The sequence below is a fragment of the Nannospalax galili genome, unplaced genomic scaffold, assembly GCF_000622305.1.
Source record: "Nannospalax galili isolate Female #2095 unplaced genomic scaffold, S.galili_v1.0 scaffold454, whole genome shotgun sequence".
NCBI lineage: Eukaryota > Metazoa > Chordata > Mammalia > Rodentia > Spalacidae > Nannospalax > Nannospalax galili.
Genome location: NW_008334929.1, coordinates 648,201 through 662,675, shown reverse-complemented (window position 1 = coordinate 662,675; position 14,475 = coordinate 648,201). Strand labels below are relative to the sequence as shown.

General features: G+C 41.5%; 1 protein-coding gene across 1 annotated transcript in view; it reads left to right on the top strand.

Annotated features, from left to right (window-relative positions):
- The window catches only part of Pkp2 (plakophilin 2), a 75,842-nt gene that overhangs the window by 16,813 nt on the left and 44,554 nt on the right, over nt 1-14,475 (top strand). The window contains exons 2-4 of the mRNA XM_008829656.3: nt 4,093-4,205; nt 4,470-4,969; nt 10,517-10,652. Of these exons, the coding sequence (XP_008827878.1) occupies nt 4,093-4,205; nt 4,470-4,969; nt 10,517-10,652 (749 nt within the window). The remainder of the gene's footprint in view (nt 1-4,092; nt 4,206-4,469; nt 4,970-10,516; nt 10,653-14,475) is intronic.

The window sequence follows — 14,475 nt, the reverse complement described above, 5'->3', positions numbered from 1 at the left end:
TCTCCTTTAGCAGTTTGCTTAGTATCCTCTAGAACTATGAGAGCTAGTCTTTAGGGAGAAGGCTTCCAGGTCAGTTCCAAGTCTGTTGTCCAAAATATGTCCTGTCTTCAAGTCCTGGGAGGTAATAGAGTCATATCTTCAAGTTCTGTGGCAATATCTTGTGTTATTTTGGGAGTCTCTTGGATTACCCTGACTAACAACTTGAGGCAAAGTTTCTCCTGTCTGGCACTGTGTTCCTTGTTATATAGCCTTCGTGTATACACATGCACGTATGTTCAGATTTGTTATGTGTATTTTTCAGAGGGGTTTTGAGTTAATACATTTCCCTGTGTTTTTAATGCTACCTAAGCTTTATCTCTCCCTTCTCTCTCCCTGTCTAACCACCCTCCTCCTCCTCCTTCCCCAGTTTAAGTGCCCCTGTTTCCCCCTATTATCCCCCCTCTTGAGTTCCTTCTTCCCCCATGGTTCCTTATATGTCCTTTCCTCCTACTTTCCCAGTTGAATACCCCCATTTTCCTTATGTCCCTCTTAATAACATGTTTCCTACTATCCCCCTATTTTGGGCTCTTTCTTTCCCTTTACCTCCATGCTTCCTTTCCATTTTCTTGGCTCCTGCTGTTACATTGAAATATATACTCACATATAAGGGATTGGTGCTATGATCCGCAAATGAAGGAGAACATACATTGCTTGTTTTTCTGAGTCTGTGTTACTTCACTTAGCAAAATAGTTTCTAGTTCCATCCATTTACCTGCAAATTTCACAATTTCATCTTTTCTTATCACTGAATAGGACTCCATTGTATAAATGTACCACATTTCCATTATCCATTCATCACCTGCAGGGCATTCAGGTTGTTGCCATTCTTAGCTATTGTGAAGACAGCAGCAATAAACATGTATAGGTACCTCTACAGTAGGATGGGTCCTTTGGATATGTGCCAAAGAAGGAGTGGTATAACCCGATCATACGGTAGATTCATTTTTAGTTTTTTAAGACTTCTCCACCCTGCTTTCCATAGGGGTTACACAAGTTTGCACCAGCAGTGAATGAGCATTTCCCTTTCTCCACATCCTTGCCAGCATTTGGTTTCTTATATTTTCTTGATCTTAGCCAGTCTGATGGGGGTAAGATGGAATCTTAAAGTGGGTTTTATCTGCATTTCCTTGGTTGTTTCTTTTGCTGTATGGAAGCTTTGTAGCTGAATGAGGACCCATTTGTTGATTGTGGACTTTAATACCTAAACAACTGGTGTCTGGTTTAGAAAGTCCTTTCCTACACTTATATCTTGTAGGATACTACCTGTGTTTTCTTCTAGCAGTTTCAGAGTTTCACATTTTATATTGAAGTCTTTGGTCCATTTGGAATTGACTTTTGTGCAGAGTGAGAGATAGGGTCCAATTTCATTCTTCTATAGTGGAGATCCAGTTTTGCCAGCACCATTTGCTGAAGACACTGTCTTTCCTCCATTTTGTGTTCTTGGCACCTTTGTCAAATATCAGGTAGCTGAAATTGCATGTACTCTTCTTTAGGTCTTCTGTTGTGATCTATTGATCTATGTGTCTATTTTTGTGCAGGTACCATGCTTTTTTTTATGACTATAGCTCTGTAATATAGTTTGGAATCTGGGATGGTGATTCCCCAGCATTGCTCTTTTTGCCTAAGATTGCTTTGACTATCCAGGTCTTTTGTGATTTCATATAATTTTAGGATTTTTTTTTCTAGCCCTGTGACTAATGTCTTGGTGCTTTTGATTGGCATTGTGTTGAATCTATAGATGGTCATTTTTACAGTATTAATTCTATCAATTCATAAGCACAGTAGATCCTTCCATCTTCTGGTGTCTTCTATCTCTTTTCATTGTAGAGATCCTTAATGTTTTTGATTAGGTTTATTCCTAGATTTTTTTTTTTTAGGCTATTGTAAAATGGGAGAGTTTCCTTGAATGTTTTTTCCAATTGCTTGTTAAAGGCTACTGATTTTTGTAAGTTGATTTTGTAACCTGCCTCTTTACTGAAAGCATCAATCATTTCTTGCAGTTTTCTGGCGGAATTTTTGGGATCTCTTATATATAATATCATATCATCTGCAAATAGTGGTAATTTAATCTCTTCTTTTCCAATTAGTTCTCCTTTAATTTCCTTCTCTTGTCTCTACCAAGAGTTTCAAGCACTGTATTGAAAAGGAGTGGAGATAGTGGACAGCCTTATCTGGTTCCTAATTTTAATGAGAATGCTTCTATTTTTTTTCCATTTAAAGTAATGATGGCTGTGCTTTTATCATATATAACTTTAATTATGTTGAGGTATGTTCCTTCCAGTCAAATTTTCTCTAGAACTTTCCATTTTTTTTTCCATTTAGAGTAATGATGGCTGTGCTTTTATCATATATAACTTTAATTATGTTGAGGTATGTTCCTTCCAGTCAAATTTTCTCTAGAACTTTCCATTTTTTTTTCCATTTAGGCTGTGGGTTTGTTATATATAACTTTAATTATGTTGAGGTATGTTCCTTCCAGTCAAATTTTCTCTAGAACTTTCTATGTGAATTCATGTTGGATTTTGTCAAAGGCCTTTTCTACCTTTATTGAGGTGACCATGTGGTTTTTGTCTCTAAGTCCATTTATTACATTTATTGACTTACTTATATTGAACTGGACCTGCATCTCTGGAATAAAGCCTACTCGATCATGATGGATGATCTTTTTGATGTGTGTCTGTATGTGGTTTGTGCATATTTTGTTGAGTATCTTTGCATCTATGTTCATTAAGAATATGGATCTATAGTTTTCTTTTTTGTTGTTGTTGTTATCGTTGTGTCGTTACCTGGTTTTGGTATTAGCATGATACTGGCTTCATGGAAAGGGGTTTGGGAGTTCTCCCTCTGTTTCTATGTTTTTGAATAATTTAAGAAGTATTGGTTGTAGATCTTTAAATGTCTGGTATAATTCTGCTGTGAATCCATCTGGGCCTGGACTTTTTTTAGTCAGGAACTTTTGTATTACTGTTTCAATTTCCTTATTTGTTGTGGGTCTGTTTAAACTGTTGATCTCTTCTTGATTTAACTTTGGTTGTTTCCATGAATTTAGAAATTCATTCATTTCTTTCAGATTTTCAAATTTAGTAGAGTATAGGCTTTTAAAATATTTCCTTATAATATTCTGGATTTTCTTTTCTTTTGGTGTGTGTTGTGATGTTTCCCCTTTCATCTCTGATTTTCATTTGGATTTGCTCTTTCTTTCTTTTGGTTAACTGGGCTAAGGGTCTGTCTATCTTGTTTAACTTTTCAAAGAATCAGCTCTTAGATTCATTGATTCTTTGTATTGTTTTATTTATTTCTATTTCATTAATTTCTGCTCTAATTTTTGTTATTTCTTCTCATACTGGGTTTGGGTTTGGGTTTGGTTTGTTCTTCCCTTTCCAGAGTCTTGAGTTGAACTGCTAAGTCATTTATATGTGCTCTTTTTGGGTTTTTAATGTGGACACTTAGAATTATGAACTTCCCTCTTGGGCTGGAGAGATGGCTTTCCATTGATAGGCTTTCTTGGACTACACTGATCCACCTCCTTGTTTATACGAAGTTGCATTATCTAGAAGCCTTTGAGTCAACACTGTATTTAGTTGCCTACATTAGTGCTTGAATAACAGAGCTCTTTTTCCCTGGGAGCAGAAATCAACTTGAGAAACTGAACCAAACCAACCAGTGATTCACAAAAATGTTCAGTGTTGTAATTTTGGACTTTCACAATCCCCTCCTCTGTATTGGTTTGGCTCTTTCTTCCTTTCCTTCCCCTTCTTTTCTTCCTTGATAGGTAGTTTGCTTGATTTCACTATCTTAGGCTGGCCCCTATTTAGAAAGGAAGAGATAAAGAGAAAGAGATTCTCTGACAGTCTTGGCTGCTGCTTTTAATTTTTTAAATTAGACTTTCATCTGGAAAAACTCAGAGAATGTTTTGATAACCTTTGATCAATTGACATTCCAAAATTAGTGTCCAATCAGCATCGAAAAGCACTAAGATATACACTTAATACTTGTATTCTATAATTGTTGGTTGGTCCATTTATATTTATTTTAGCGTTTGCTTAATTGCAGGAAATCTTCACCGAACTAGCAGCGTTCCGGAGTACGTCTACAGCCTGCACTTGGTGGAGAATGATTTTGTTGAAAGGTGTTCACCCGTCACGAGGGATTATGACATGCTAAAGGTAGGGTGCCAAAGGACGTAGCCCTGTCATCTGAGTACCAGGAAAACATCTTCTAATGTCTTTAGTTTTTTTCTTTATCTGTCCTAAGGGTTCTTGTTTCCCGAATTTTGAGAACATTTGCGCGGTCACTATGGAAAAGTGGACTTTAAACCCTAGTGCAAATAAATGCGACTCGACCTTCTCCATCTGACCTGAAGAAATGGGCATCTTGGATAATAGTCCCAGAGCCCTTGTGCTTCATTTGAATGCATTTCCGTTCTGCAGGCCGGCGTGGCTGCCACTTACGGCAGTCGCTGGGGCAGAGGGACGGCGCAGTACGGCTCGCAGAAGTCGGTGGAGGAGCGGTCGCTGAGGCGGCCCTTGCGCAGACTGGAGATTTCCCCGGACGGCAGCCCCGAGCATGCTCGCTACGCGCACAGCGAGTACCCGTTCGCCTGGAGGAGCCGCGCGGCGCCCGGGGCGCGCCTCACCTTGCCACGCTACGCGCGCTCGGAAGTCCTGAGCGTCCGGCAGGCGGGCGCCGCGCGCAGGCCTCCCGGCTACGGGTCGCTCAGCGACGCGGCCTTCGTCAGCGCGGGCAGCCTGCTAGAGGAGGTGCGCGTGGGCCCCGCGGCCAAAGTCCGGCCGCAGGGTGCGCTCAGCAGGGCGGCGCGCGCCTCCTGGCCACGGAGCTCAGTGCGCAGCGCCACGCGGGACCCGGGGCGGACACTGCCCACCGCGGGCCAGGCGGCCGCGGGCGAGGACCTGCGCGTGGAACCGCTTGGGTGAGCCTCCCCGTGCCCCGACCCCAGACGGGCTCGGAAGACCGCCGGGAGTTTTCCCGAGGATGCTCAGTTGCGCCCTGAAGCCCAGCTGCCTGCTCTCTTTCCCGTTAGGGGCTTAGGCGCCTTCTGGCTGGGATCCACTCTGGTCTTGTCAGTTTACTATCTGATGTCCTCTCACTGAGCACAGTATAGAGAGGATGCTAGAGCTGCATGAACTAGAGCAGGAGAAACTAGGGAGAAGACCAAGAAATGGAGCACTTGTTAATCATCCCTGAAAAGGAACGAAAAGGCAAAAACGCCGTTTTGATGACTGTTTTCGTTCGCAGGTGATTTCTAAGTGTCTCTTTCTGTCCTTTGATTCCAGTACTTGGGATTTGGAGAGTATTTCTTTAGCAAAATTATAAATTTTTAAGTATATTTATTATTTTTATTTTATGTGTATGAGTGTATTGCCTGCACGTGTGTAAGTGCACCCATGTCCTGCAATGCCCGCAAAGGACAGAAGAAGGCGTCAGATCCCCTGGAACTGGAATAACAGCTGCACTGTGTGTGCTGGGAATCGAACCCAGGTCCTCTTCAAGAGCAGCCAGTGCTCTCCACTGCTGAGCCATTTCTCCAGCCCCAAATTATCAACTTTTAAATTCAATTAAAAGTCAGTGCCTTTCCTATTTCAGTTAGGCCTTCACTTCAGTTTGGGGAACCTAACTTAGTCAAGTTAACCAAGCACAAGTTTGGCGAACTGCAGAAGTTACAATGAGAAAGGTTTAGAAATGGATGGATGACTAAATCAGGGACTTTAAAAATAGCTTTACTAGGGAAAAACATTCATATGTGGTTGTAGTTTGGTTTTAAAGTTGCTTAGTGGTAGTTGCCAACCTTTCACCATCTTCTTAAGTGAAATTGTGCAGTACGCCCATTGGCTAAGCCAGGGCAATAAACTAATTTTAGAAAAATGTGTTGAGCTCATCTAATTTTGTAGAAGGAAATATTTTTCCTAAAATTTAGTGTGAAACTTCTCCCATTCCTTGTAGGAAGACCTTTGCCAATATGAACATATTTATAAAGAGGAAAATACATATTAGGCGATTATCTATGGAGAAAAAACATGACCGAGGCCTTTAAATGGGTAATTTAAAATGTACTGAATGCCTACTCTAGGATTTGTTAGGTGCAATTCTAGCAAAGTAACAATAATGAAACTGTTGTCCCACATCCTCTGCTCTCTGGTATTCTCTTCCTCCAGCTCTGTGCCCTCATCTTAAACAGCCCCTGTATTTCCCAGGCTCATCAACTGACTGCACTGTGGCTTCAGTCCTACCATCTCTGACAAGTGTAGGTACATCCTAAGCGGATAGGTGTCAGTCTTTGTATCAACACACATGGAATCCCCCCTCCTGGGGACCATCCTCTCCTGGTTCCGTCTTCACCCTAACTTCTAAGTTCTAGATCCACGTGTTGATACTGACAACCTCTAGGACATTCCAGGCCCAGTATATTCCACGTCAGCTCCTTCCTGCCTTCAGTCCCTATCCACTTTTTCCTGGTAAAGTCTGACCATTAGAAAGCTGAAGCCATTCTTATTTGCCCTTTGCAGTCACTGACCATCTTACCCTGGGTCTTAGATTTTTACTCTTCTGTCTCTATCATGTGGGTTTCTTTGTCTTTAGTCTTGCTCTAAGCTGTTCTCTAGGACTGTCAAAATGGTCTGAAATCTAATCGTTTCTCTTCCCAGTCTGCAACCGTTCTACGATTCCACACGTTTTAACTCGGCATGTAAGACTTAAGGAATTTACATTCAAACTACATGGAATCTCCTGTACTTCTTACCTTACTGCAAGACTTTCCCCCGTGCCCTTCCTCTTCCTCCCTTTCTTTCTCCTTCTCTCCTTCCAAGCCCCACCACCCCAGCCCTTTATTGTGTTGCTGTCTAGATACTCATAATTCTAGACTGAGCTCAGATACCACCATTTTTCTGGCAGGTCCCTTCCCAGTCTAGTTTCAGTGGCCAGACAACACTGTGTGGCTATCTCTCTCAAAGTATTATATTGTGGTTATCCATTAACTCATCTGTTACCCTACTAATCTTCTGGCTTCTTGTCAATGTTTGATTCATCTTTATATTCTTAGGACCCTAAAAGAGAGGTGGGTCTGCAGTAGGCACTGTGAAAATGTGCAGTGAGAGAGGGAGTGAATGAAAGAGGAAACTAAATAGCTCTGCTCTTTGCTTCAGTTCTGAAATCAGCACCTGTACTATATCAGAATATTCTTTAATGGACAATGTAATTTTAACAGAATATTAGATCATATTTCAAAGACTAGATGGAGTACAGTTTGGATTAAGAAATACAAAATAAAGGGTAAAAAAAATATCATCCTGAGATTCTCAAGTTCTAGAGAATGGAAATTACCTCTTTTCTGTGATTTCTGAAGGGAAAGTTTTGCCTTCTTTGGAAAGGAGAGGAAACCAGAGAATGTCCTATAATGAGGAAGACATGCCAGAGGGGCTGCACACCCATGCCTGCTGCCTTTGTTCCTTCAGCATGCTCCTGCTCACTCCAGACCCCCCATGCCCCCACACGCCCCACTGAGTTTGGTCCATGGCTTCATATTTCACCATGGCCAGACCCTGTTTTCAGACTCTGCTTTTTTATGACCACCAAAAATTCATGAATAAAGAAGTGTTCTTTCATATGTGTGGGACAGTCTTATGAAATATCTAAGTACAACTGTAAACCTACATAGTGACACAAAGTATTAAACTATGGATCTGACATTCCAGAAGAATTGGCACTCATTCAGTTACTAATGCAGCTGAAAACAGATGTTGGCATGAAGAAACTTATTACCTGCTCAGATCAGGCTAATAAGAAATGTTTAAAACAGTCATCAAGGGACTGGAGAAATGGCTCAGTGGTTAAGAGTACTGGCTGCTCTTCCAGAGGACCCTGAGTTCTGTTCCCAACACCTATATGGTAGCTAACATCCCTCTATAACTCCAATTCTAGGGATTCAGTGTCCTCTTCTGGCCTCTGTGGGCATTGCACAACATGGGTACACTTACATATATGCAGGCAGAACACTCACACAATAAATAATTTTTTTAATCACCAAGTAAAAATTTCTACATGAATTTTTCTAAAAGTAGGATTTTTTTTCCTCTTTTTGAGACGGTCTCTCTATAGCTCCAGCTGTCCTGGAACTCACTACGTAGACCAGGCTGGCTTTGAATTCACAGAGATCCACCTGCCTCTGCCTCCCAAGTACTGGGATTAAAGGCGTGCACCACCATGCCCGGCCTTAGATTTCTATAGATCTTACTGGCAAATAATTCAACAAGTGAACTTTAGACATTTTCCGTGTGCCTAGTCCTGCTATAAACCCCAGTAGAGATAAAAGTTGAGTAACATGTATGAGAGTCTAGGAGAGGAGCAGAGAAAGTAAGTAGGGCATGTTGTAGGTACTGACTCTGTGTTGTGTGGTTCAGAGACTACAAGAGCAGCGTACTCTGGGATCAGTGAGGGTAGATCCTCAGCAGATCACCAGGCAAGCTTGTGAGTGGGAGCAAGTCAGTGCAGAGAGCCAGTCATGTGGACTTTCTCCACACTTGCTTAGTACAAGTATACTAACAACAGAAAACCATACACCCTCATTTAATTATTTTCTAACATACACAAGGGAAATCTTAGAAGGAAAAGTAAGCCCAATGTTTATTTACCTTTTTAACGCAGGAATGGTTGAAATATGGCAAAGCAAAATGGTTTCAGCTATGTGCAATGAGTAGCAACCAGTGACCAGGAGCTATCCCGAGAAAGCTAATGAAGACAAGTGTTATTTTCATTGTTCGCCTGGGTCTGTTTCAGCCTACTCATGCCCCTCGTGAGAAGCGTGTCCCCTTCCTGTGCAAGGAGGGTGTTTTTCTCCTGGGAAGTTTTGACTTCATTTAAGTAGAACAGGCAAGTCAGAAGCTTCTTGACTCTCTGCTGTTTTCAAGTGCTTTTAGCCCCAGATCATCAGTGGGTGAAGGCAACAACAGATTTTGAGGTAGCACACTTGTGAGGCCTCTCCGTAGTGTGCTGTTCTTACTTATCTCCTTTTCCATTCTGGAAAAGCTTGCCGTGCCTACTTAACCATATCCTTTCCTGACGACTCACTGGAGTCAGAATGTGTGGAGCTGGACTCTGTAAACAGTAATAATACAGTTCTTGCAGCAGACCCAAGGTTTGAATTCCAGCACCCACATGGCAGCTAACAACGGACCGTAATTCCAGTCCCAGGGGATCCAATGCCCTCTTCTGACCTCCGCAGGCATTGCACAACATGGGTGCACTTACATATATGCAGTCAATATACACATACACATAAAATAAAATTAAAAAATGAAAAATTTTTTTTAAAGTTTTAAAAGAAAACAGTCTCTTGGGGCTGGAGAGATGGCTCAGTGGCTAACAACCCTGGTTATTCTTGAAGAAGACCCAGGTTCAAATCCCAGCACCCACACAGCAGCTAATAACTGTCCATAACTCCAGTTCCAGGGGATCCAGCAGTCTCTTCTGTCCTCTGTGGGCACTGCACGACATGGGTGCACTTACCTACATGCAGGCAATACGTGCATATACATAAAATAAAAATAATAAATATTTTTAAAAAAGAAAACAGTCTCCCAAGATGTCATCAGTGTTTGTGTTTTAGGAGGAATGAATTAGATGTTATTGTGTTCATAGTAAACTAACCTAGCCACCTTCCAAGCAGAAATAAAAAGGGAGAGAAAAGCATAGCTCTAGGAATCAGTTAGGAGTTATTTTACACATAGCAATTTTATTTGTCCTCTATAAATGAGCCTCTGTGGCAAACTACGTGAGACTTCATCATCACCCACAATTAGTAAAGGACAAAATTAACCCACTAAGATGGACAGCAGAGGGGCTTCTTCACAGTGGCAGAGCAAACATGATGGGTTGTATGTTACAGTGTTAAGAAAAGGCCTGGCTATGGTGGCATTTAATCATTGCCTTTCCTGACACACCAGCATGACTTATTTTACCAAAACAAAACTCTGTTTCTGGCCACCATTGTTTTCAAATGAAAAGCAGATTCTAAGCAACTCAGAAAAATCTAATGATTTTTTGAGGGGAAATTTTTTCACTGTAGGTGTGGCATTCTCAGGGTAAAGATGGTTTTTAATGTCTGTGAACAACTTTCTTTTTAATTTTATTTATATAGTTGTATTGGATTTTTAAAGTCACTTTTTGGTATAATTATTGTAATATATATTTGTCTTATAGAGTTGCACTTCTTTTAATTAATTAATTTATTTTGTGTGTATATGTTATGATCCTCTCCAACAGTACCCCAGAGCCCAGTCTAAGCAGAGCTATAGTAATTCTGCCACTATTCCTGATACTTTCTGACCCTGGGTGCTGGTGCTTATTTTGCTGAAGAAAACCTGCATGCTTCTTGACATCAGCTGAGTTACCCCTGGGAGGCAGGCTGGCAGGCAGGAGGGCACACAGGTTTCCAGTCTCACCAAATCTGTAACTGTTTGTCTAGGAATGCAGATGTGCAGATGACCCTGGAGCGAGCTGTGAACATGCTTGATGCAGACCATGTGCCGCTGGCCAGGATTTCTGCTGCAGCTACTTTTATACAACACGAGAGCTTCCAAAAATGCGAAGCACGGAAAAGGGTGAGTGTCTCCTCAGTCCACGTCAAAGCCAGTACGGTGTCACTTTATGGTGACCCTGTACCCAAACCATCCATTTATGTAAACTCTTCAAAATCTTCATCAAAGGCTAGTGATGAAGTTTCACTGAGAGAGTGCCTTCTAGCATGGATAAGGATGGGTACTGCATAAACAAGGCGTGGTGATACACAATCCTAACACTCCTGAGGATCAGAAAATCAAGGTAAATCTTGTCTACATAGTGAATTCAAGGAAAGATTGCACTACACAATAACCTGTCTCAAAAAAATTTAAATTAAAAATGTTTTTTGAAAAAATTGCAGTGAGCTGGGTGTGGTGGCACACGCCTTTAATCCCAGCACTTGGGAGGCAGAGGCAGGGGGATCCTCTGTGAGTTCGAGGCCAGCCTGGTATACAGAGTGAGTTCCAGGCAGCTGGAGCTACAGGGAGACCCTATCTCAAAAAGACCAAAAAAAAAAAATTGCTGTGAAGTTCTGTCTGTTAATATTTCACCTCATGACACTGGTGTTTTAGATACTGCTTTAAAAGACTTGTCACTACAGTACTCTTTTCCTCACATAGGTTCTTGCCCAGACCACCCTCAAGCATGGTGTATAGCACAGACTGGCCTTGTCAATAGCAGTGGGGCAGATGAGCCCAGTACTGTTATCTCTGTCCTCAGGATTTCCCACTCAGGGGCCTCCACTCAGGTGAAACTTAGTCTTGACTTCACTACATAAAAGAATCTTAAGGTGACTCAGTTTGAGGCAGAGCAGGGTTCATGAATTAGAGAATGAGTTGTCGTGCTTTAGATTTAAACCCAGTCTCTTAACAGCTATATATGTGATTTTTTTTGACTTTTTAAATTACTCTGCAGAAGGATATCCTTTACAACCAGATTCTAAGATGAAGCAGAGTTCAAAAATTAAATTTAAAAATGAAGTAGAAAATATATGAAATCCTATACTTATTTTCTTAAAATATTTCCTTTGAAAAAGAAATTGTAAAGTGGTTTATAAGTTGTATTATTCAGGTTTAGGGACAAGAGGGAGTACTGGACCTAAATGTTTTGAGCATTCTTTGACATGTCTCTAGAAAAGGGACTATTGTCTCTGAAGGTGGTTATGACTTTATCACTTGTAGCAGTTTTCTGTTGCTGTGGTAAAACACCATATCAAAGCAACTTTTATAGAAGGAAGAGTTTAGGACTGGAGTGATGGCTTGGCACTTAAGAACACTGACTATTCCTGCAGAAGACCCAGGTTCGAATCCCAGCACCCACATGGCAGCTAACAACTGTCTGTAACTCCCGTTCCAGGGGATCCGACACCCACTTCTGTCCTCTGAGTGCATTGCATGATACACATGCATACATGGACACAATATATTCATACACATAAAATTTAAAAATAATAAATAAAAAAATTTTTTAAAAGAATGAGTTTATTTGGCTTATGGTTCCAGAGAGGTAAGAGTCCATCATGGTGGGCAGGCGTGGCAAGAGGCAGTTGGAGCAGAAAACTGAGTGCACACATCTTCAAACAGGCACAGGAAGCAGAGAGAGAAACCACAGGTGGGGCAAGGCTACGAACTCTCAAAGCCCGCCCCCAGTGACTTGCTTCCTCCCATAAGGACACACCTCCTAACCTCCACAAACAGCACAGTAACTGACTGAGTACTCAAATACTTGGAGCCTATGGGGGCGCATTCCTCATTCAAACCACCACACTGTGTTAGACTGGAGTCAGGCTTCTTTCTCTTCCCAAATCACCTTAGTTTTCCCTGTCTTTCTCTTCTGCCTCAGTCATTCAAATGTTCTAAATTGGTTTTAGTTTCAAAAGCTATATTGGTATTTATATGCAGGGAAAGAGACTTTGGCTACAAATTGCTCCTTTTATGGCTAGTCAGATAATCACCTAGGTCTTTTTATTGCCAGCGTTTATAAAAACCCAGCATCGTTACCTGCTTTTCTCACTTCCCTATCCCATTTTCCCCTGTCCTTTCTTCCTTCCTTTCTTTTGAAATAAGGTTGTCTCTAATCTGGCCCCAAATTTACTATCTCCTGCCTCTGCTTCCTGAATGCTTGGCTTACAAAAATATGCTACCACATCTAGCTATTTTAATTTTTTAATTTAAAATTTTCTTTTGCTACCACAGTTGGACTGGATCTTCTTTCTCTTTTAATTTTTTATTTAACTTTTGTAAATTTTGTAATATATATATTTTTTTTTTGGTCTTTTTGAAACAGGGTCTCCCTGTGGCCCCAGCTGTCCTGGAACTCATTATGTAGACCAGGCTGGCCTTGAACTCACAGAGATTGGCCTGCCTCTGCCTCCCAAGTGCTGGGACTACAGGCATGCGCCACCATGCCCGGCTATACAATATATTTTGATCATATTTAGGTACACTCCCTTACTACCCCATGCCTAATTTCATGAACTTCTATTCATGAATATATATATATGCCTATAGAGTCAAATTTATGCCCCCAAATGCCTTTCAGTGTGGATCCATCCATTGAAGTATGGTTAACCTTCCAAGATTCTCACCCTTAAATGAGACTGTCTGTCTTCCTCTCAGCAGCCATCAGTTACCAGTAGTTCTCAGGTGGGGTCAGGATTTGTAAGCCATCTCCCCACATCCATTTTGGGATTTTCTATGGCTTGAGCTTATGTGGGAATTGTGCATGCTGTCACTCCTGTGAATTCATACAAGTAAATGACCAGCTATCTGAAAAACTCTTCTGTTTCCTTGTGGTCAGCCGCCACTTCTAACCCCTACAGTCTTTCCCCTCCTCTTCCGTGATGAGCTCTTGAGCCTTGAGAGGCAAATTTTGCTATAGGTGTTCTATTTAGGGATAAGCACTCTGTAGCCTTTTGTTCTCTCCATATTGGCAGGTTGTGGATCTCTGTGTTAGTCACCATATGCTGCATAAGGAAGCTTCTCTGGTGAGAGTTAAGAGATGCATTAATCTTTGGGTATAACAATAAGTCATTAGTGGTTTGTTTAATACTGTATCCACTTAGCAGAATATTGGGTTCTCCCCTATGTATGGCCTGTGACCTGTCTAGTCACAGGTTCCTAGGCCTGATATCAGTGTCTGGTATGGACTCCATCTTATGAAGTAGATCTTAAATCCAATTAGAGAGTGGTTGGTTGCTCCCATAATATTTGTGCCACTATTGCACTGATGAGCATATCTTGCCAGGCCAGTTGATGTTGCTCTTGGGATTCACATCTGGGTAAGGTGAACAATTACCTTTGTCTTTAGGTAGCACCTTCCAGCACTGTGAAAGCTAGCCAGTAAAGATGAGGCTTTGAAGTCAGTGTCAGCTTCATTTCTCCTTGTTTGTTGTACAGCTCATGTATGTAGTGTCTTCAGCCAGTAGGGTCTTACCATGAAGTTCTGGTGAGTAACCAAGAGCAGGGGCAATGGCCAGTAGTGTTTGAGGTTCTATGGGACCCCTGGGCAATAGCTTAAAAAGGAGTCAGTTTCTGGCATTGAGCTTTTATTTTGCTAGCCTATGGTATCTAGAAGGGGCACTGTCCCTCTGTTATAAAGTAACTCCTTTTAATCTCTCTTTTAAAAAATATTTTATTATTTTGTGTATGAGTGTATTTACATAAGTGCCTGCTTTTATATAAATGCACCCTTATCATGCAATGCCCGCAGAAGTCAAAAGAGGGCTTTAGATCCCAGGAACTGGAGTTAGGACAGTTATTAGCCACTGTGTGGGTACTGGGAACCAAACCTGGGTGCTCTGCAAGGGCAGCCAGTGCTCTCAACCACTGAGCCACCTCTCCAGTCTCTTAATCTCTCTTTAAA